The 20,375-nt window shown below is 51.3% G+C and overlaps 1 protein-coding gene across 1 annotated transcript in view; it reads left to right on the top strand.

The window, feature by feature from the left end:
* Mapkapk2 (MAPK activated protein kinase 2) overlaps positions 1 to 6,090 on the top strand; it is a 44,305-nt gene extending 38,215 nt beyond the window's left edge. Inside the window, exons 2-10 of the mRNA XM_006995330.4 lie at positions 133 to 272; positions 462 to 526; positions 793 to 872; positions 1,300 to 1,426; positions 1,938 to 2,013; positions 2,392 to 2,516; positions 3,794 to 3,879; positions 3,995 to 4,075; positions 4,556 to 6,090. Coding sequence (XP_006995392.3) covers positions 133 to 272; positions 462 to 526; positions 793 to 872; positions 1,300 to 1,426; positions 1,938 to 2,013; positions 2,392 to 2,516; positions 3,794 to 3,879; positions 3,995 to 4,075; positions 4,556 to 4,693 — 918 coding nt within the window. The 3' untranslated portion in view covers positions 4,694 to 6,090. The remainder of the gene's footprint in view (positions 1 to 132; positions 273 to 461; positions 527 to 792; positions 873 to 1,299; positions 1,427 to 1,937; positions 2,014 to 2,391; positions 2,517 to 3,793; positions 3,880 to 3,994; positions 4,076 to 4,555) is intronic.
* The last annotated feature ends 14,285 nt before the right edge of the window (positions 6,091 to 20,375 follow it).

Below are 20,375 nucleotides of genomic sequence, written 5' to 3'. Positions count from 1 at the left end.
TAGGCCTTGAGAGAGCTCATCTGTGGTGGTCATGGGAAAGCTGCCACATGGACATAGCTTCCAACAACATGGGGGTGGGGCGCCAGCTCTCCCCTGTGGGCTCATGTCACTCAGGAGGTGCTGTCCCTGCAGATGCTCCAGGACTGCCCGAAGGCACGCCGGGAGGTGGAGCTGCACTGGAGGGCTTCCCAGTGCCCACACATCGTGCACATCGTCGATGTCTACGAGAACCTGTACGCGGGGAGGAAGTGTCTGCTGATCGTCATGGAGTGGTGAGCAGCCTGCGGTGTCCTGTCCAGCTTAGCCCCGTCACACTGAGCTGCCTCTGCCTCTGGATGCAGCTCACTGGGGACCTTGAAGCTTGGAATATGGGCACTTGATTTCCTTCGGGGCAGTGGAGTGTGGTGGGGGTGGGGTAACTTGCTAGTTTCCAGATCTTTCACTGTGCCCATTTTTTTCAGTCTCGATGGTGGCGAGCTTTTTAGTCGAATCCAGGACCGAGGAGACCAGGCATTCACAGAAAGAGGTAGAGGGGGTCTGCTGTGGGGATAGCTTTGGGTGGACAGGGTAGTAGGCAACTGTAGGGCCTTTGCAGGACCTGCTCACAGGAGAGGCTGGGATGTTGCCTTCTCAGGCTCACTGCTAGGAGCACCTCTCTCCCTCAGCTGTGGGCCAGTTCCCAGCTTCTTTGTGTCTCTGATGAGTTGTGGGTGTGGGAGACTGAGGCTGCATTGGTAGGTTGGTGTTTCGAGCTTTCAGACCTCATCGTGTGTTTCTCTCTCTTTTCTGCAGAAGCATCAGAAATCATGAAGAGCATTGGTGAGGCCATCCAGTATTTGCACTCGATCAACATTGCTCACCGGGATGTCAAGGTACCACCTCTTTATACCCCATGAGCTGGGAGAAGGGGACCAGGAGTGCCCTTACACCCTGATCGCCTGGTTCCTCGGGGCAGGGTGGGTCTGCAGACCAGTCTGTGGCCTGTGGAGTTTGGTGCAGAGGACCACACACTTAGTAGTAATCCCTCTTGGGCTGCGCTCAGCCCTGGGTCTCCTCATCAGTCCCTCACGGTCCCACACACAGCTCTCTGGCCCAGCAGTGTTCCCCACAGTTCCAGGCACTAGTCTCTGGTTTTCTGGCCCTCTGCAGCAGGGAGCTGATGTCCTCATGGTGTGCAGAGCAGGGGGACTGGATGGATGCACGGTTGGTTGAGCAGATGAAGGGAAGGCACAATCCTTGCCCCTGGGTTTCTCATAGTATTTCCACAGGGTTGTTACTTCATCATCTCTCTTTCTACAGCCCGAGAACCTCTTATATACTTCCAAAAGGCCCAATGCCATTCTGAAACTCACCGATTTTGGCTTTGCCAAGGAAACCACCAGTCACAACTCTCTGACCACTCCGTGTTACACACCATACTATGTAGGTGAGTTTAGGGGAGGCCCGAGGGCTGAGTCGTTACCCAGGCTGTGTCCCAGCCCCTTGTTCTGTTGGTCTCCGGAGACCATAGATCCTAGGAGTGCTGAGTCTTTATGTCCTCACTGGAACTGGCTGACAGGACTCCATCACGAGTGCTCTGCCAAAGTTAAGCTGTGACCAAGAGTTATGAAAATAGTTTGCTGGGCTTAGGGCACAGTTAGGTGTCTGTTTACTCTTCTGAAGAGCCATAGTTTCTGTCACATTCTCTGTGGAGCTGAAGTCCCAGCTGACTCATAGAATAAGCTCCCAAAACATGTTTGTAAAGTTAAGTGGGCAACGCGTGTTTGCAGGTCTTCAGCAGTTTGGGAATGTTTCACCCTAAGAGTCCAGCTGCAGAGCCCCTTCTGGGGCAGGGCCTTCTGTTCCCTCCCCCACTCCAGCTGCTCTTCCATTATGATGGGATGAAAGACTCAGTGTTCAAAGAGCCAGGACAACCCACAGTGATCTTTGCTTTACAGCTCCGGAAGTGCTGGGCCCAGAGAAATATGACAAATCCTGTGACATGTGGTCCTTGGGTGTCATCATGTATATTCTGTAAGTGGCCGGGGTGTGGCTGGGTGCTAGGCTGCAGTGCGTTAGGGAGCTGGAGAAGCTTGTACCACAGGACAAGAGGAAGAGACAGACATTTCCCCTTTGGATGGGGGAGTTCCCTGGGAATCCCCTGTATCCCTGCTTCACTTGATGCTTAGCAGGTTCTGGCTGCTGAGGGGTGGTACAGACTAGCGACTGGGCTAGACTGTTGAGTTGACGTCCTTGGCACATTAGATTCTTGGGTCCTGCTGGGTCTGTATCAGAGTTTCCTGTTTCTCTGTGACGATTTCAAGAGACTGTTTCTCACCCTGATCTTGGTACAAGATCCTAACTAACTTGGTACAAGTTCCTAAATAACACCCACTTTGTCGTTCTCTTTAGGCTGTGTGGGTATCCCCCCTTCTATTCCAATCATGGCCTTGCCATCTCTCCGGGTATGAAGACTCGTATCCGAATGGGCCAGTATGAATTTCCTAACCCAGAATGGTCAGAAGTATCAGAAGAAGGTAGGAACCAGCCTTCGGGAACAAGGGAAAGAGTGTGTGAGCGAGTGTGTGCACATGGAGGTATAGGAATGAGTGTGTGAGCGAGTGTGTGCACGTGGAGGTATAGGAAAGAGTATGTGAGCAAGTGTGTGCACATGGAGGTACAGGAAAGAGTGTGTGAGCGAGTGTGTGCACATGGAGGTATAGGAATGAGTGTGTGAGCGAGTGTGTGCACATGGAGGTATAGGAAAGTGTGTGAGTGAGTGTGTGCACATGGAGGTATAGGAAAGAGTGTGTGAGTGAGTGTGTGCACATGGAGGCATAGGAATGAGTGTGTGAGCGAGTGTGTGCACATGGAGGTACAGGTGCTTGTCTCACGTGGGTGCTGGAACTGGAGCTTGTACTTGTTCCTGTGCCTTCTAGGTGTGTCTTGCCTCTGGGAAGTGCCTGAGGTGGGGTCAGAGCCATGGTCTGTGTAGGCTTGTCTGATGGTTTAGTGTGATGGTCCTTGGAGCCACTGATCTTGGGTAGCTGCCTCCATACAGTCTCCTTCAGAGCCCGATTAATGCAGAAAAGTGCAGGGCAAAGAATAGCTCCTGAGCTGTCCCGTCCTCTGAGCTGTCTCTGTCCCCTAAGCTGTCCCGTCCTCTGAGCTGTCCTGTCCCCTGAACTATTTGTCCCCTGAACTGTCCATCCCTGTTCTCTGAACCATCCCATCATCCCCTGAGCTGTCCCGTCCTGTAAGATGAATTGCTAACTGGTCTTATTAATAATAAACCCGGAGCCAGATATTGGGGTGAAAAGCAGAGAGGTCAGGGATGCAGAAAGAAGCCAGCCACATTCTTACCACTAGGAAATCCTCAGCCAAAGAGAGGCCTACTTCCTGTATACCCATGCCTATGTGCCTTTCTGTCCCTGCCCTCTTACTTCCTCTTTCTGCCCAGCTACATCACTTCCTGTCTGTCTCTACAGACATCCAGACCTCCAGACCTCCATGGTTAGTGCTGGGATTAAAGGCATGTGCAACCATACCTAGCTCTATTCTCACTGTGGTCTTGAGCTCACAGAGATCCAGATGGTTCTCTGCCTCCCGAATGCTAGGATTAAAGGCGTGTGCTACCACTGTCCGATTTGTTTAATATAGTGGCTGGCTTTTTCCTGATCTTCAGATAAGCTTTATTGGGGTGCACAAATAAAATATCACCACACTGTCCATGACCTGTCCCGTCCCCTGACCTGTCCCGCCCCCTGAGCCGTCCCATCCTCTGAGCTGCTGTGTCTTCTGTCTCGCCCCGTAGTGAAGATGCTTATCCGGAATCTGCTGAAAACAGAGCCAACCCAGAGAATGACCATCACAGAATTCATGAACCACCCCTGGATCATGGTAAGCTTCATGGGCTGGGGAGACCTGGCTGCAAGGGACTGTTGTTGCTTAGTATGGTGCTTCATCAGGACTTACTGCTCCACACTGTCACTTGACCCCGTTTCTCTCTCCTCAGCAATCTACGAAGGTCCCTCAGACTCCACTGCACACCAGCCGTGTCCTGAAGGAGGACAAGGAGCGGTGGGAGGACGTCAAGGTGAGGGACACCTGCCACCAAGTGAGGGGCACTTTAGAGGATGTCCCCAGCATGAGTGCTGGCCCTGACCTAGGACCGTTTGGGTCTGTGTTCTTCATCCCGTAGCAACAAAAAGCTTTCTGTCTACCCAGACTCTGCCGGCTGCTTCCCATGAGCCCCCTTCTCCCCAGGGCTCTGATAGGACCTGGAAGGGCGTTGGGCACTATCTCCTCGGTATGGAGGAGGTGCTAAAGCCCTGTCCAGGGAGTGGCCTATGACAGGTCCTACAGGATCTGCCCCGGAGATCCTGATGGCTGCCAGGGCTCGTCAGAGGGTTCCCGGGAGAGTAGCTACACGTGGGACCCAGAGCTGGGGATGCTGCTCTCCGCAGTGTGGACCCCGGCTGGCCTCCGCCCTCCACCCTTGCTCTGCCTTGCCTGTGTCTCACTGCTTATGTCTCTGCTCTCTTTCCCCGCTGCACAATCCTGACCCCGCTCCCAGGAGGAGATGACCAGTGCCTTGGCCACGATGCGCGTTGACTATGAGCAGATCAAGATAAAGAAGATCGAAGACGCATCCAACCCTCTGCTTCTGAAGAGGCGGAAGAAAGCGCGTGCTGTGGAGGCTGCGGCCCACTGAGCCGCTCCGTCCCCACCCCACTGGAGGACAAGCAATAACTCTACGCGAATATATTTTTGAAACAAAGAGACACAAGTTGCCCACTGCTGCCTCCTGTCCTGGGCTCCGTGGAGCCCAGAAACGCCTCTGGCTGAGTTCTGCCCTTGGCTCTGGCCTCCCTCGAGAGGGGCTGGAGGGGGATGTGTGAGGAGGGGTGAGGTGCTCTCCAGCCCGCGCTCCTTTTGCATTCTGTCTGTAATTTGACGTAGAATTTTTATGGAACCTCTTTTATTGTCCTTTTCCCGCTCCTCATCCTTTCCCTAAGTCCATTCCCGTCTGCAAAGGCTGGGTTCACCGAGGGTGTTGTGGAAGTTGTTACAGGGAGTGTCCCTGGCTTGTCCCATCTGTCCCCTCTGGCCTCCTGCTGTAACCTGGGGTCCCCACTGGCTCTAGAATCTGGGAGCTCCAGGGAGAGGGGGGAGGAGCATGCCTCTGGCCTCCTGCTGAAGCCCCCAGACATCACCAGTGCGCACAACAGAGGGGTAAGCGTGTGCATGTGTGTACGCCCAGGCCCGTGCCAGTGACTGGACAGGCATTGGAGGGTCTAGGGAAGCCAGGTCTGCAGGGACTCCTGCTTGAACTGAGCCTGCCTAAATGCCTACATAGCTTGTCTAGATCCTGAGCCAGGTAGTCATGGCCTCTGTGTTAGTGGGCAGGGGAAGCGGCGAGGGGTGAGCGGGCACTAGCAGCCACCAGGAGGACTGGGCCCTCTCAGGATGCCCTGTCCAAAAGTAATGCTGGTCCTAGGTCCCCGAGGCTCTGACCACTGAGCAGCCTCTGCTTGCCCTTCTTGCCGTTATTAACCCACCCTTGTTGAGTTCTCTGAAATTTTTAGCCATTTCTCAATAGGCTGTCTCTCCGCTCCCATGGGTGAGCCTGGGAAGGTTATACTGCAAGGCGTTTGTATTTCATGCATCTTCCCCGAGCTCTGGGGTACCTGCCAACCTCCCTTCTTTGGCAAGGGCAGGGCCATGTGTGGTCTTCCTGGATTTCCACCATATGGCCTGGTGGGCGGGGCAGTCTTCACACCAAAGATGTCTTGACTCTGTCCCTGCCCACTAGCCACCTTACCCTCTAACTACTCAGCCTGGGTGGGGGCTCCCCAGGATTGAGGAGGGCCAGGTGGGGAAGAGTCTTTGTGCCATGGTCCCCCATGCCCCTCCCCTCTCGCTGGAGGAGGGGTGGCTCCCTCAGGGGTTGGTGAGGAGGGCTCCTGGGCATCTCTGGGCTTGGAGGCAGGGCCCAGATGTCTGCAGCTCCTCCCTCGTCTTTGATGGTGTGTTCAGCACTCAGACTGTTGTAAACTGTTGTTTTGTATGAGCAAAATTGTCTTTACTAAACAAATTTAATAGTTGAAAGTCTTCATTCTCTTCCTTGCCGGGGCTCAGGCCTTGACCTCTTGCCTCTGCTCTTCCAGACTGTGGAAAGGGCCTTTGGTGGTGGGTGCAGAGCCCTGGAGGGAGAAGAGGGCCTCCTCGATGGATCGGCACGGGAATGGCCCCTCTTAGATGAGGGCCTGTGACAGTGAGCGCTGATCTCTTTGGAGTCAGGGCAGGTGGGTGGGAGAAACCACTGAAGTGGGTCCCATGCATGGAGGGTTCTAATCTTAAAACCAGGGTGGTTGTAATACCTTAGATTTCCAGGAGGGAGCAGTACAGGCCAGGCCGAAACAAAAGTGCCTTGCGTTACAGTGGCCCAGCCGCCTCAGAAACCCTGTGATGAACTGTGTGTCCCTGGCAGAGCGTCGAGTAGAAGCTGGTTTGCTGACTCCACAGCTTCTGTCCCCAGTCAGGGGAGAAAGGCGGGGCAGCGTGGTGAGTTGGCCCTACTTGGTGAGATGACCGACCCAGAGGGGGAAGCCCAGTGCTTACAGTTGGCTTGGGCTAGAACTCAGGCCTCAGGATCTCAGGGCCTGGGGTGTTCACTGTCTTCCACCAGCCTTTCCTCTGGAGGACACACTTACCTGCTACCCTAGCCCTCAAAGGGCTCGCGTCTCGGCCACTCACCTGAGAGCACTCTCATGACCCCGAGAGTCATCCAGCAGGCACTCTTGCTTTAAAGGAACTCTGTCTACACTTACCAGGGGTGTCAGAATGAAGCCTGCCGTCTGAGTTACAGGCTTGAAGGCGCCTCTGTAGCTGTGATAAACGTAGAGGCACAGAATATGGTTGTTACTTGATGGCCATGCGGGTGAGAAGCCTGATAGAGCCTCACTGCGCTTACAGGGCTCTGCAGGACCACATGCTGTTGTGCCTTTCCCAGCCACTTTGTATCTCTCCCATCCTGAAGGATTTCCCTGAGGACCAGTCTGATGAGATTGGGCTAGCCAGGGAGCCCATTACTGAGACTTTAACCTTCCTTCTGTCTGCACAGTCCTTTGTGCTGTGGATGGTGATATATCTGCTGGACCAGGAATAGCGTGGACTTCTTTGGGGGCCACTGTTCTGCTCCAGAGGACTGTCTCACAGTCTCCTCATCTCAGGGCACTGGGACTATTTGCCCCTGTGTTCTGCTTTCTCCCAGTCCAGCTGACAAGGTCTGATACTGCCTTCCAAGGAAGAAGACGACAAAAAGGCGGGAGGTCTGGCCACGCCTCTGTTACCCCCCCCCCCCCCACTTCCAGATCTTCAGATTCCCGGTCTCTAACTTGAGGGAAGAGGATTAAAAAACTTTTTTTGGTGTGACTGTGTTAATGTATGCCACGTGTGTATAGATGCCCAGGGTGCTAGAAGAAGGTGTCGGGACTCTTGAAGCTGGAGTTACAGGTGATGGTGAACCACTCCACGTGGGTCCCCTGGGGTAGCAGGAAACAGTCTGTTGGCCCCATTGCCAGCTCTGGGGCACCCCCTTTCTCTAATTCAGCTAACCCCGATGAGCTGGGTCAAAAGGCATTGGGAACTTGTCTCTAAGGGCAGATGTTAGCTTTCATGGGGGTGAGGTTGTCGGGTGAATGGGCTGGATATACTTCTTGAAGATACCGAGAGGAATTCTTCACGTTCTTGGGTACTTATTGAGGGAAGTGCTGATGCAGGGTTCATCCTCATTAACCTCGGGGTTAGGTCCTCTGAGGGAGCAGTCGGGTTTTCATTAGGAAGAGATTCAGGCTCAGAGGCGGACTCTGATCCAAGATCACACAGCTGGTCGGGCGACTGTAGGCTGGGTTTTCTGCTGTTACTATTCGTGCTCCTTCAAAATACACAGGAAGTAAGGCTTCTGGGTGGGAGGGAGAAACTGACTGGACCCTGTCCCCTGAGGATGGGCTATGTGGGTGTTGTGAGGGGTTCAGGAAACCACAGGTTTAATGTCTCCTGAAGTGCCCCTCCAGGGTGCTTTTGTGTACACAGAGCTGCTCCTTCTAGGGACTGCTGTGCTAAGTGGGGCCAGAGTTCTAGGCTGGGCCTGTGGCCTGCTCCTCTGGTCCCTCCCTGCTCAGGAGTAAGTCTGCCATGGGGTTGGCTTGGTAGGCAGTTCACTAGGGTTTTCCTTTGCCTGGGTTGGAGACAGGAAGACAGAGCTGTGAATGACAGGAGCAGGTGTGTGGGCCTGAGTGGGTGAGTTGTAGGTGGAGCCTTTGCAAAGTGTGAAAATTCAGTTATTCGAGGGAGGAGGTTAGGGAAAGTGGCCCCACCGCGCCACCGTGAGTGTAAACAAACCGCCGGATCCTGTTATGTGTGGGGTTGGGTGAAGGCACAGACTTTTGGGGAGCAGCCTCCGTCCTCAGCCCCTTCCTGGATCTGCCTCACAAAAGCCTACATTTAGGCCCCTGGCTGCCTTGGGTGAGCCTGACGGAGTTTGGGAGCAGCTGCTTTTGACAGGGGATCTCAGGCTTCAGTTCTTGGCCCTCTCCCTGCATGGAGTCAGGCCAGCATGGAGAGAGTTCCCATCATACCACTCCATTTAATATCCGGTACTTCAGTGTGCCCTAAGGGAGAAGGGGAGTGTGAAGCCAGACTCCGCCCTGGCCCGGGGAGCTGGGCAGTGCCGGTGTGCACGCCGCTCTCACAGGTCCGGACACTTGGAAACTGTTGCCATGAGTGAAGGCTGTGATGTCCACTTCTGCATGCTCCCCGGCCCTTAGACGTTTTGAGACAGGAGAGCCGAGCAAGTGGAAGGAAGCTGACACCGGCCCTCCGGTGCCCCGTTAAAGCCTCCACATCCTTGCTTTGGCGTGTTGGGGTTCAGAGCCTTGAAGGTGGGGAGCAGTCTTCCGGTTTGACGGTTCAGGTCATTTGCTGTAGGCCAGCCACATGCTGCTCGGTGGAGAGGTGGAGACTTCCGGCCACCCCTGAATAAAGATGCTGCCCATACCTCGTGTGTGTCATGGAAAGATGCAGATGATCTGGCCGTGGGTCCAGCCCCTGTGACGGTGCGTTCTGAGGAGTGGCCAGGTGTCACCAAGGCAGAGGGCAACCATGCTGCCCTCCGAGAAGCAGCTGTTGTTACCAGAGCCCCAGGAGGGCTTCCCTTTAGCCCTGGGGGTTGACCCTCCTAGACACTCTGGTAGAAATAAGGGGCTAGTGTAGTCGTGAGTTCTCACTCGGCTCTTGTCTCTCTCCTGTGCCAGGTCCTCCCTTTGGGCAGGCACAACCCTCTTTTTTTTTTTTTCCTTTTCTCAAAAGCTCTTCACTCAGCATTTTTGTTTGATGGCCGGTCCTATGGGCTTTGCCCACCGAAGAACTTGCCCCCTTCAGTGGGGATGCTCTGGACTTTCTTTCCTACTTCTTCAGCCAGGACTCTTCATTCTCAAGTGTGTGCCCTCCTCAACCAGAATTTGGGAACATACTCTGATAGGGATTTCCCCATTAGTTTCTCAGTTCATTAATAGTAAGAAGCTGCATGAAGTGATACCTTCATTTGAGATCACTTTTAGTTAGACAGTTGGTGACTCACTAGAAAAAGCTGGCTTTGCATGAAACTGAACCACTTTAGAAAGCTGGGAAGGATGGTCCTGAGGATCTTAACAACCATTTAAAGGCATGGCTCCCCTGATGTGGAAATCCCCTTTTCAATAAATATTAAACATTTGGGAGCCTCCTTGGAACAAGTAATAAAATTAACGCGTAAGCGTCCACCTTTCATATTTTTAACACCAGCATCTCAAAGCTAAGCTTACCTTGGCATTCACACGTGCTCTGTGGAGAATTGTTACTATGAGGTAAGTTGCCATCCATAGCCTTTGACTTGGAGATCTTACACCTGTCAAGCCTGTAGGATTTCAGGTGGGGGGGGGGGCGGTGGGGGGGGGCGGTGGGGGGGGGCGGTGGTCCTGGGACAGTGGAGCCTGTGCATGGTAAATTATCGTTAGAGACCAGGACTGTCATGCAAATGCATTCATTTGCTTAACTTTCATGATGGCAGGGACAGTAGAGTTTCTTATTTATTCTTAACTCATACCCCTGCTAGGATTTGCAAGTGAAATAACTAATTTCCCCCCTTTGCCAACTATGAGGCCCTCCCTGTGTGGCCAAATATGAACGTGTCTCCGCCTCACTAATCCTAAGGGAGTCGGGTTCCTGGGGCTTCAGAGTATCCACAAGGGTTGTGAGAGTGAGTCCCTGCCTGGCGAGGCTGTGGCCAGAGCCCGAGGCAGGCGACTTTAGACCCCGGGAAACATGGTTTCGCTTATTGCTCAAGCCCAACAGCTGTGAGCCTCTGGTTCCTCAATTGTCTCATCTCTTGAGGTTACCAGGCCTCATGTCTCAGAGAGAGGTGAGTTCTCCCGCCAGGCCTCATGTCTCAGAGAGAGGTGAGTTCTGCCAACCTCGTCCTCTGATTTGTAAACCTGTGGTTCTGAATTCACCAGTCAAAGGTTTACTCTTCAAAGAAACCATGACCTCTTCTGGGCTTGAGGCCTAGACTTTGGTTAGCCAGAGTCTGTGGGGCAGAGTACTTGCTTTTGCAGAAAGTGGGGGGGGCCTCTGGGTTTCTGGCACTCAGTTGCCTCCTTTTCTGGTCATAAACCCTTCTCAAGAGACAGTCCTCATAGTGAGACAGGAACCCCGCCCCCTACTCCACCCACGACAGGCTAGGCCAGGCTCTCAGTCTGCAGGGAAGAGGGCTGCAGGTGAGAAAGCCAGTCTGACCTGCTTAATCGAGGTTCCAAAAAAAGAGGGGCGCTTGGTTTCTGTTGCATGGATACTCATCTGAGCAAAGCCAAACCCAAGCTGAAGCATGGTGGACATGATACGGGGTCGCTTGGCTGTGCAGGGTGAAGTGACAGCCACCTGAAGATTGTCCCGTGACACCAGTCCCTTCTCCAGCTTGGTCTTATCTTTTGATTTGTATTCAGAGAATTTATTCTCCATAAGCTTATAAACACAGCGGGCAAACTGCGTGGAAGGTGTCATGAGGCATTTTCTGCAATTTGCCTTTGAAAGTTGTGAGAACACAAAACTTAACCATTTCCACCATTCAAAAAGAATTTAAAAGATTTATGTATGATTTGTGTATGTATCTGTGTGCATGCACATGTGTGTGCAGTGAGCATGAACAGATGGGTGTGTTCATGCTCGTGTGGAGGCCAGAAGAGGGTGTTGGGTGTTCTCTATCACTTCCCTATACCTTTGAGGCATGATCTCTCCCTGAAACTGGGGGTCATAATTTCTCAGCTGTACTGGAAGCCTGCAAGCCTCAGTGATCCTCCTGTCTCTGCACCCACCAGGAGCTGGGGTTTCAGGTGTTGGCTGGGTGTCCAGCTCTCTGTGTTTGTGTTAGGATATGAACCCTGGACCTCAGGATCCCGCAGCAAGCCCTCGAAGTGCCTGAACCATCTCTTCAGCTCCCATCTTGACTTTTTTTTTTTTTTTTTGGACAGGGTCTTAACTATGTAGCCCTGGCTGGCTAGGAGCTCAGGCTGGCCTCCAAATCACAGACACCCACCTGTCTCTGGGGAGCTGAGATCAAAGGCCACTCCCCATTGTCTCCAGCATTTTGAATGTCATTCTATAGCTTATTTTGGTGTTGCATAACCATCCTTCAGACCTTTCTCCTCATTAAATAACACACAACTTAGTTTTAAAGCTACAGTCCCAGCTGATACCATGGCTTCTTAGCATATTTTAGGAATTTCTCACAGTTCTATCATAATTATTATTATTTATTTTTTAGTGCAAATGCTTTAACCTTGGCCTGTACCCTGGCCCTCAATTTTTTTATTTTTGTATATAAATGTGTAGTATTCATTCGTGTGTGTATACATGTTTATGTGTGTGTGTGTGTATGCATGTTTGTGTGTGTGTGTATGTGTGCATGCAGGTGTGTGTATGTGCATATGTCTGTGTAGGCTTGAAGTTGATACTGAGTGCCCTCCCCAACAGCTCTCTATTGAGTAGGATCCTTTGAACCTGGAGCTGTGGATTCTGGGTAGCCTAGCTAGCCGAGTTGCTGTGGGAACTCTTTGTCTCTGCTTCCTGAGTCCCGGCATTACAGGAAGCAGCCATGCACGTTCTGGGACCTGAACTTCAGCCCTGTATCCACTGAGCCATCTCCCTAGTCTCTCTTTTTTGAAATCTTTAAGCAATCAGACAAATGAACGACATAGTTGTAATTTCATGGTCTGGATGGCCATAATTATTTAACCTATGTGTTAATGGGTATTTTGTTTCTACCTCAGCCCCCTTTAAAATCGTTATCATTTGTTTGTGTCTGCACAAGCCTGTGTGGTTGGTGCATTCTGCATGTGTGGAGGTAAGAGAAGAACTTAAGAGAAGGATCAGTTCTCTCCTTCCACTGTGTGGATATCAGGGACCGAACTCTTCAGACTTGGGAGATAACGGGGAAAGGGGGCTAGATAATGGGGTAATTCCATGGAGTCTAAGGAATTTATTCAGAGTTCAACTCACAACAAGAATCACTGAGTTGGTCTCGGAATCCAGGAGTGCTGGGGCACGGTCCAACTCGGTTCTCAGGAGAGCTCTGCCTTGATTGGCAGCACCAGCATCCAAGACCATGAGGTAGTGAGGAAGGGGCGAGCACGTACCTGTAGTGGGTAGCTGTATTAAATACAGCAATACGTACCCTCCCAGGTCTTGAGGGGTCCCTGTCTGGGCCACGCCCTGGCGGGGGTGGGAGGAGCTGGTACCTAGCAGTTACCTGCTGCCTCACTAGGGGCGGTGCTTTGGGGTAAGGCACAGGCCACCACCCCTGCAGGGAGCAACTGCCTCTGCCAGCTGAGCCATCAGGCCAGAGCCCTCCCACCACCAGCTTTAATAGTCATAGGTGCTTTGAATGTCTTGTGCAGTGGTTTTGAGTACAGCTGTAAGATTTCTGTAGGATCCGTTCCTAAAAGTGGAGAAGTTTGGTCTGAGGCTGGGTGTATACACTTTATGGGCTTGATGGGCACTACCAGAAAGACAGTATGGACCCATTGAGTGATGAGCGTACTTTGCATGTTGCTCTATGAGAGAGAGGTCTGTGAAAGGACTTTCCCTCAGCAATGGAGCAATCCAGACCTAGAATAAGCCTTCTGAGAATGAGAGGGCATTTGAGGCACTTCCCCAAATGCATAGATGTGTAGAGTTGTGGGCGACTGGAAAAATCAGGGCAAGGGGATTCCTCGAGCATCTCCCCGCACCAGAGGCTTTGGCTTGGTCTCTCGTGGCTATTTGCATATACTTGGGGCACGCAGGCAGAATGCTCAGACTGAAGCTTTCGTTTTTGGTCTTGTGCAGCCCGGACTAGCATTTGTCTCAACTGGGCTTCCGCGCTTGCTTCTTAGACTGTAGCACACGGAGAAAGTAGCAAATAAAAATGACAGGCTGCAGATAACAGGCAGGCTTTTGTAAAGGGGATTGTAAAGGACACCCGGAGTGTTGTGGGAGCATTTGGGGCAGGTTAGGGATATTCAGGAAAGGCTTGTGGTAGAGGAGTTGACCCTTGCTCAGGGCTTTAGATTCCGAACAGATGCAGGTATTCTTTCCTTCAGTACAGAAGCTCAGGCTCTTTGCCTGTGAGAAACCTTGGTAGGACATTCATCATGCCCCCAGTCCTCTGTGACCATTGTGGAGTCAGGATTGTCATTCAGTAAATAGTTTTAGAGACAGGAGAAAGCTCAGGGCTGTGAGTAGGTGACTGGACCTCCGTGGGCCTCCATTTATCAGCTGATGGTGTGGAGACAATTAGGGCAACCATGAGACTTGTGCTGGGAATTTACATGTTCACAGCCTACCCTGCTGTGCTCAAGTCCATGGTAGCATCTGTGTGGAGCATGTCCTTCCCTACCTTGCTCCTAGCCATTGAGCTAGGCATGCTCTCCTGGAAGAATCATGACGCCACTGATGGTTGGAATTATCCATTGGTGTCCCTGGAGCTTGTGGAGGCTTCTAGACTATGCAGTAGGCAGGATACTGGAACCCTGTTCTTCTCTCAGGGGTAGATGTGGCCTGGTGGTTTATCTAGTTTCACTTCACACTCCTGATTTTCTTTAAATATATATATATAATTCATTTTTATTTTGTGTATATTGGTGTTTTGTCTGTATGTATGTCTGTGTCAGAAGCCCTGGAACTGGAGTTACAGATAGTTGTGAGTTGCCATATGGGTGCTGGGAATTGAACCCGGGTCCCCTGGAAGAGCAGCCAATGTTCTTAACTGCCATCTCTCCAGCCCCTGATTTTCTTATATAAATGAACACATACATTTACCCTGGGAACCTTGCATAGTTTGGCATTTGTTTCTTGGCAAGTGCAGGCTATCATGTCTTACTCCCTGGGCTTAAAAGCTTTGGGAAAGCACTGTTAGCCTAGCTAAACCATTAGAATACCGTGGAGATGACTCAGCCTGGCATGTGATACTTGTTATTCTTCGGTCATGCACTTTATTATTATCTTTTAAAATCTTTATTGGGAATTTCATATGGGCATATGATAAAATATCGTTATCTGTGCCCCTCCCCCTCCAACTGTCTAACATGTCTCTCTTCCAACTTCATGTCTTTTGATAACCGACCAAGTCTAGTTAGTACTGCCCATATGTGTATGGGTGTGGGGCCAAACACCGGAGCATGAGAATCTTACCAATGAGCGGCCACAGCCTCCTAAAACAATGACTCTTCCTCTCCCAACAACTGTCAACTCCAGGTAGCTTCTCAGTAACAGGAGGGGCCTGGAGATCATTGCCGCCATCTGTGCCAGAATTTTGGCTGGCTTTACCCTGTGCAGGGTCTGCTGCGGGACTTGGGGCTCTTGAGCCCAGTGAAGAGGAATCTTGACCATGCTTACGTGTGAACTTTCTGGGGCACAGCTTGGTTGGTAGGTGGGTCACTGGGGAGTCTCAGTGGAGCGGCGAGAGTCGTGGATGGTAGGAACTGGGGTAGACACTGGGAAGAGTGGGCTTTGGGGGTGATCTGGGGTTAGGGGTGAGTCACAGAGTTCCCCTCAAAACCCTCATCCCATGGTCTCTAGAATGTGCTGAATGAGCGCCACAGCCGGTTCTCAGCACTGTTCCTCCCATGCCTCCCACAGCTGGCAAGATTAATCAGGCTTGGGAAGAAGTCACTGTTTCCTTACAAGCATTTGGCGGAGAAAACTGGGCTGTGTCCCGGCAAAGAGGGGCACAGACATTAGCACAGATCTGGAGGGAGGAGACTGTTTGAGGAGCTGGGTCAGGTTTGAGTGTCTGAACCTGGTTCTTTCAGATCATTCTATTGAAGGAGGTGTGGCCCGAGAGTGGAGAGATGCACACAGGATGAAGTGGTGGGCGCCTGGCAGCCCTGGACTCCCGTTCAGACGCTGCCACTTGCCAGTTCAGAGCCTAGAACTCTAAAAACTGCAATGTCTTCCTGAGAAGGTGGCCATGTAGGGACATTTTGTTATAGTGTGTGAAAACCACATAGCCTGCTGGCATCAACCCTTGGCCCAATTCCAGACACCTGGTACCCAGTGAATAGACTGCAAGCTTGTTTTTTTTTTTTTTTGTTTGTTTTTTTCGAGACAGGGTTTCTCTGTGTAGCTTTGCGCCTTTCCTGGAACTCACTTGGTTGCCCAGGCTGGCCTTGAACTCGCAGAGATCCTCCTGGCTCTGCCTCCCGAGTGCTGGGATTAAAGGCGTGCACCACCACCGCCCGGCATGCAAGCTTGTTTTTAAAGACTTCCTTTTAGCTCACCTTTTGTCAATTCTTGGGTCTTTGACTTCCAGCATCCCAGAGGATTTACTCTATAGACTTGTAAACAGAGGCTCAGTTTAACTAGGTTCTATGGAGGAAGCCTCCCTAGTACTGGCCCTGGAGACCCGGGAGAGGTTTACAGCATCCTTGGGACCCTCACAGGCAAACGAGGCATCGGAGAGCTGACAAGCCAGTTTGGGGCTTACAGTGTTCATGGACTGGAGGCCCCGGTGTGAGCCATTTAGTCTACTCCTAGTCCCCGAGATGGAAAATTCTTTCAGAGAAGGAAACAGCTTATTTCCTTGGCTTTGGCTGTGACACTTTTCAGGGAAGCCCACCCTTATTGTCTGACTAGAAACTGGAATCGTCCCTTGCTCTCTGCTCAGGTTAGGAGCTGCAGCGTCCCTAAAGGCCGTGTGCTGAGAGGTTGTTCTCCGCTCTATGGTGCCTCCTTTAGGAGGTGGGATCTAGTAGAGAGAAGTTAGGTCCTTGGTGGCCTTGCAGGGGACATTGGGACCCCAGAACCTCCTGTGTCTTTTGCTTTCTGGATGTTAGAAGGTAAGCAGGCTTGCTATGCCATGTGCGCCCTGCTGTGACATTCAGCCTTGTCACAGGTCCACAGCAATGGATCCAAGTGACAGTGAGCCAAAATAAATCTTAATTATCCCAGTGTCAGAAAGCTGATCAACACGCTTCCCTAACTCTGCATTGCCATCCACCCTAAACCACTGGGACTTGGTTTTAAAAGCCATTTTACGAGTTACAACACGAAGATATATATAAGTATATATATATATATATATGTATATATATGTATATATATACATATATATATGTGTATATATATATATATATATATATATATATATATATACTTATGACCCTATTACCCTGCTTAAACTCTCCCTCTCTCTCCATAGACCTGATAGTCTAAAAATATATGAGGCTGGACTGTTAGCTCCCCAGGCAGGGCTTTGTACCACCTTTATTTCCCAGTGTCCAGCAGTGCAGGTCTCTGATAAAGATGGGGTTGGTGAGCATCAGTCAGTCTGCAGAGCATGCTGATGTGTGAGGACACAAGGTACTATGTGAGTGCGTACCAAAATGTGTAGTAGGGCCAGCAGTGCCTGCTAAGGGCCAGCAGCAGGTCCCCAGACCTGAGAGGTCAATAAAATCCCCTGGAGGATTATTTTAGTGCCTCTGCGACCCTAGACAGCTCCTTCCTGGGGAGAAAGCTTTCCTGTCAAGTTCTAGCGCCTCTGGCTGCCGTTCAACCCATTCCCTCTTGCTCCGCTCTCAAGTGGTCGCTGCAGCAGCAACAACACCACCACCCATCCGAGTCCATCCTGTCTTGCAAACCTGTGTCCACTCCTGACTTGCCATGCGTGGCTGCTGTACGCAGAAGGCCCTCAGGCTCTGGAACCCGGATGAGGCCCACATAAGAGAGTATGCCCTTGGGGTAAGGTCAGACTCAGGAAGCCCGGCATGGATAACTGGTTGGGTGTATGAGTGAAGGCGAGGGTTAGATTACCTGGCCTTATCTAGACACAGCAGCGGAACCATCAAACAAGTTTGGCTGCTTTTTTTCTCCCTTTGTTATGTATTTGTTTTTAGCATTGTGTTCCTAGGTGGACGCTTACAGACTTGGGTTCGGTATGTTATAAACACCAAGAGTGAGAATTATGGAAATAAGAAAATGCAAACGAGACTGTAAGGAGAGCCATGACTTTTGAAACAGACACAGACCACAGCCCTGTTCTTGTCCCAGACGGTGGGCGTGCTGGGCGTCTCAGACTCAGAGCTGGAGCCCCACCGAAGACTACTGGGCCGATCCCTCGGTGGGAAGTCACACTGCAATAGAGAACGGCAGTTAAGCTTGCTTCTCCCCTGCAGTACTTACAGAATTTCTGCCTCCAACCCCTGGGCGAGTCCTTTAGAGCAAAAAACGAAGGGGCCGCAATTTCTTTAGTGCTGAGGTCGCACAGAGGTAACGTCGTTTTGTCTGTTTCCACTGACGGAAGAGAGGCGGCAGTACCTAGTTTTCCATCCTCAACATCCTGTGATTGTTCTCGTAGGCTCTAGGGTGCACGTCCATGAACTCTGCAGCTGAAGTGACCCATCCCAGGGTCTATTCCCTCCCAGGAAAGAATTCTGAGACTGTATCATGAAGCACACCTTTTTGATTGCTCCTTGGTGGGCATGAAAGGTTCTCTTTAGAGTCATTCATGGTAGAGCACAGTGAGAGGCCACCACGGGGAAGCTGATAAATTATGCCTTTCAGAGCCTTGAAAGGACCACATGTGAATTTGGTATCTGTATTCTTGTTGTTATGAAAATATCCACCTAAGGAAGGGTTTCTTTTGCCTCAGTTGATCGTGGTGGGGGAGGTCCTGCAGCAGGAGTGTGAGGCAGCCATTTATTCCTTTAACATCCTCACAAAGCGGAGAGATGGAAGACTGCTCAGCTTGCTTTCTAAAAGTCATTCCATGACCTTGGCCCATGCATCTGTGAATGAACCCAATCTACAAACCTCCCAGGCATGCCCTGAGGCTGGTCATCCCAGTGCATATCAAGTTGTGACGTCACTTTAAACCTTGCAAAGTCCACCTGAAGAAGATCCCAGAGACTTCAACAGTTCCAACACTCCAGAATTCCACTCTCTCCTGAGACTCAAGACAATCCTTTAGCTGTGAGTTCCTATAAAATCAAAAAGTCTAGTTCTAACTCAGTATACAACGGCACAGAGTGAGCATTCCCATTCAAAAGAGGGAGGGATGAGAGAAGAGCAGGAAAAGATCCAACCAAAGCCTACAACCCAGCAGGGAAACACCAAATCCTGCAGCTCCATGCCTTGCACCTGAGGAGGAATCATCTGGACACAAAAGGGTTTTAGTCTGTAGTTGTTTGACCCAAAGCAATCCGGGCTAAGGTAAGGCTGGATATCACGGAGAAGCACACAGTGAACCAGAGCTTCTTACCTCACAGCAGCAAGGAGAGAGAAAGGGAGTGAAGGGGAGAGGGACAGGAAGAGGGATAACCAGAGACAAGGTATAACCTTTAAGAGTACACCCCCAGTAACCATCCTCCAGCAAGCCCCGCCCACCGAATACACATCCAGTAACCTTCCTCCAGCAAGCTCCGCCCACCGAATCACCTCCAGTAACCTTCCTCCAGCAAGCCCCGCCCACCGAATCACCTCCAGTAACCTTCCTCCAGCAAGCCCCGCCCACCGAATACACCCCCAGTAACCTTCCTCCAGAAAGCTCCGCCCACCGAATACACCCCCAGTAACCTTCCTCCAGAAAGCCCCGCCCACCGAATACACCCCCAGTAACCTTCCTCCAGAAAGCCCCACCCACCGAATCACCTCCAGTAACCTTCCCCAGAAAGCCCCACCCACTGAATCACCTCCAGTAACCTTCCTCCAGAAAGCCCCGCCCATCTCCTTCCAGGGTTTACTTAAATCTAAATACACCAATGGATTCATTAATGAGGTCAGACCCCAGCGACCATTTTCCTAAGCCCCACCTGGAAGCAGGAACTGATGCAGAAGCCATGGAGGAGCATTGCTTACATACTTCCCATGGCCTGAACAGCATGCTTACTTGCCTGCCTGCCTGCTTCCTCCCTCCCTCCCTCCCTCCCTCTCTCCCTCCCTCCCTCCCTCCCTCCCTCCCTCCCTCCTTTCCTTTTCTTTCTTCCTTTCTTGCTTGCTTTCTCTTTCTCTCATTCTTAAGTTGTTTTCATGTAATATATTTCTGATCATGTTTTTCCCTCTCCCTTCCCCGACTTCTCCCAGATTTTCCCTCCCTCCCTCCCTCCCTCCCTCCCTCCCTCCCAACCCTGTTCTTTTCTCTCTCTCTCTAAAACAAAACAAAACAAAAACAAGAAAAAGCCCCTACAAAAATGAAACTAAAAACAAACAAAAGACCAATAAGAGGGGGAAAAAAGCCAAAACAAAGATAAATGAAACAAAGGTCCCCAGAAATACCACTGTTTGTTTTGTCTGGGGCCTGCCCTGGAGTGTGGTTGATACACCAATGGCCTCCATTGAAGAAAACCAATTTTTCCTTTACCAATGGGTGTCTATTGCAGATAGATTCTCGGCTGTGGTGCGCTGTGACAACCCCCTCCCCCTCCACCCCGTGTCCACTTCTCCCTCTCAGTGCTGAGATCTCATCTGGCTCGAACCTTTGCAGGGACTGTGCGCGCTATCCGTCTTTGTGAGTTCAGTTCCTATGTGCATCAATCTGGTTGTGTCTGGAAGATGCTGTTTCCTTAGAGTCCCCCATCCCCTCTGGCTCTTAAATATTTCTACCTCCTCATCCACGCATCTCCCTGAGCCTTGAGGGGAGGGGTTTGATGAAGACATTCCATTAAGGACTGAATGCTCTGAAGTCTCTCACTCTGCACACCGTCCATTTGTGGGACTCTGTGTTAATTCCCATCTACTGCAAGCAGATGAGGAATTCTCTGATGAGGTCTATAAGCACAGCAAATGTCATTAGGAGTCATTTTATTGCTGTTTCTTTAGCAGAATAA

Source organism: Peromyscus maniculatus, chromosome 11 (genome assembly GCF_049852395.1).
Source record: "Peromyscus maniculatus bairdii isolate BWxNUB_F1_BW_parent chromosome 11, HU_Pman_BW_mat_3.1, whole genome shotgun sequence".
Taxonomy (NCBI): Eukaryota; Metazoa; Chordata; class Mammalia; order Rodentia; family Cricetidae; genus Peromyscus; species Peromyscus maniculatus.
This window is presented reverse-complemented; position numbering and strand designations above follow the sequence as displayed.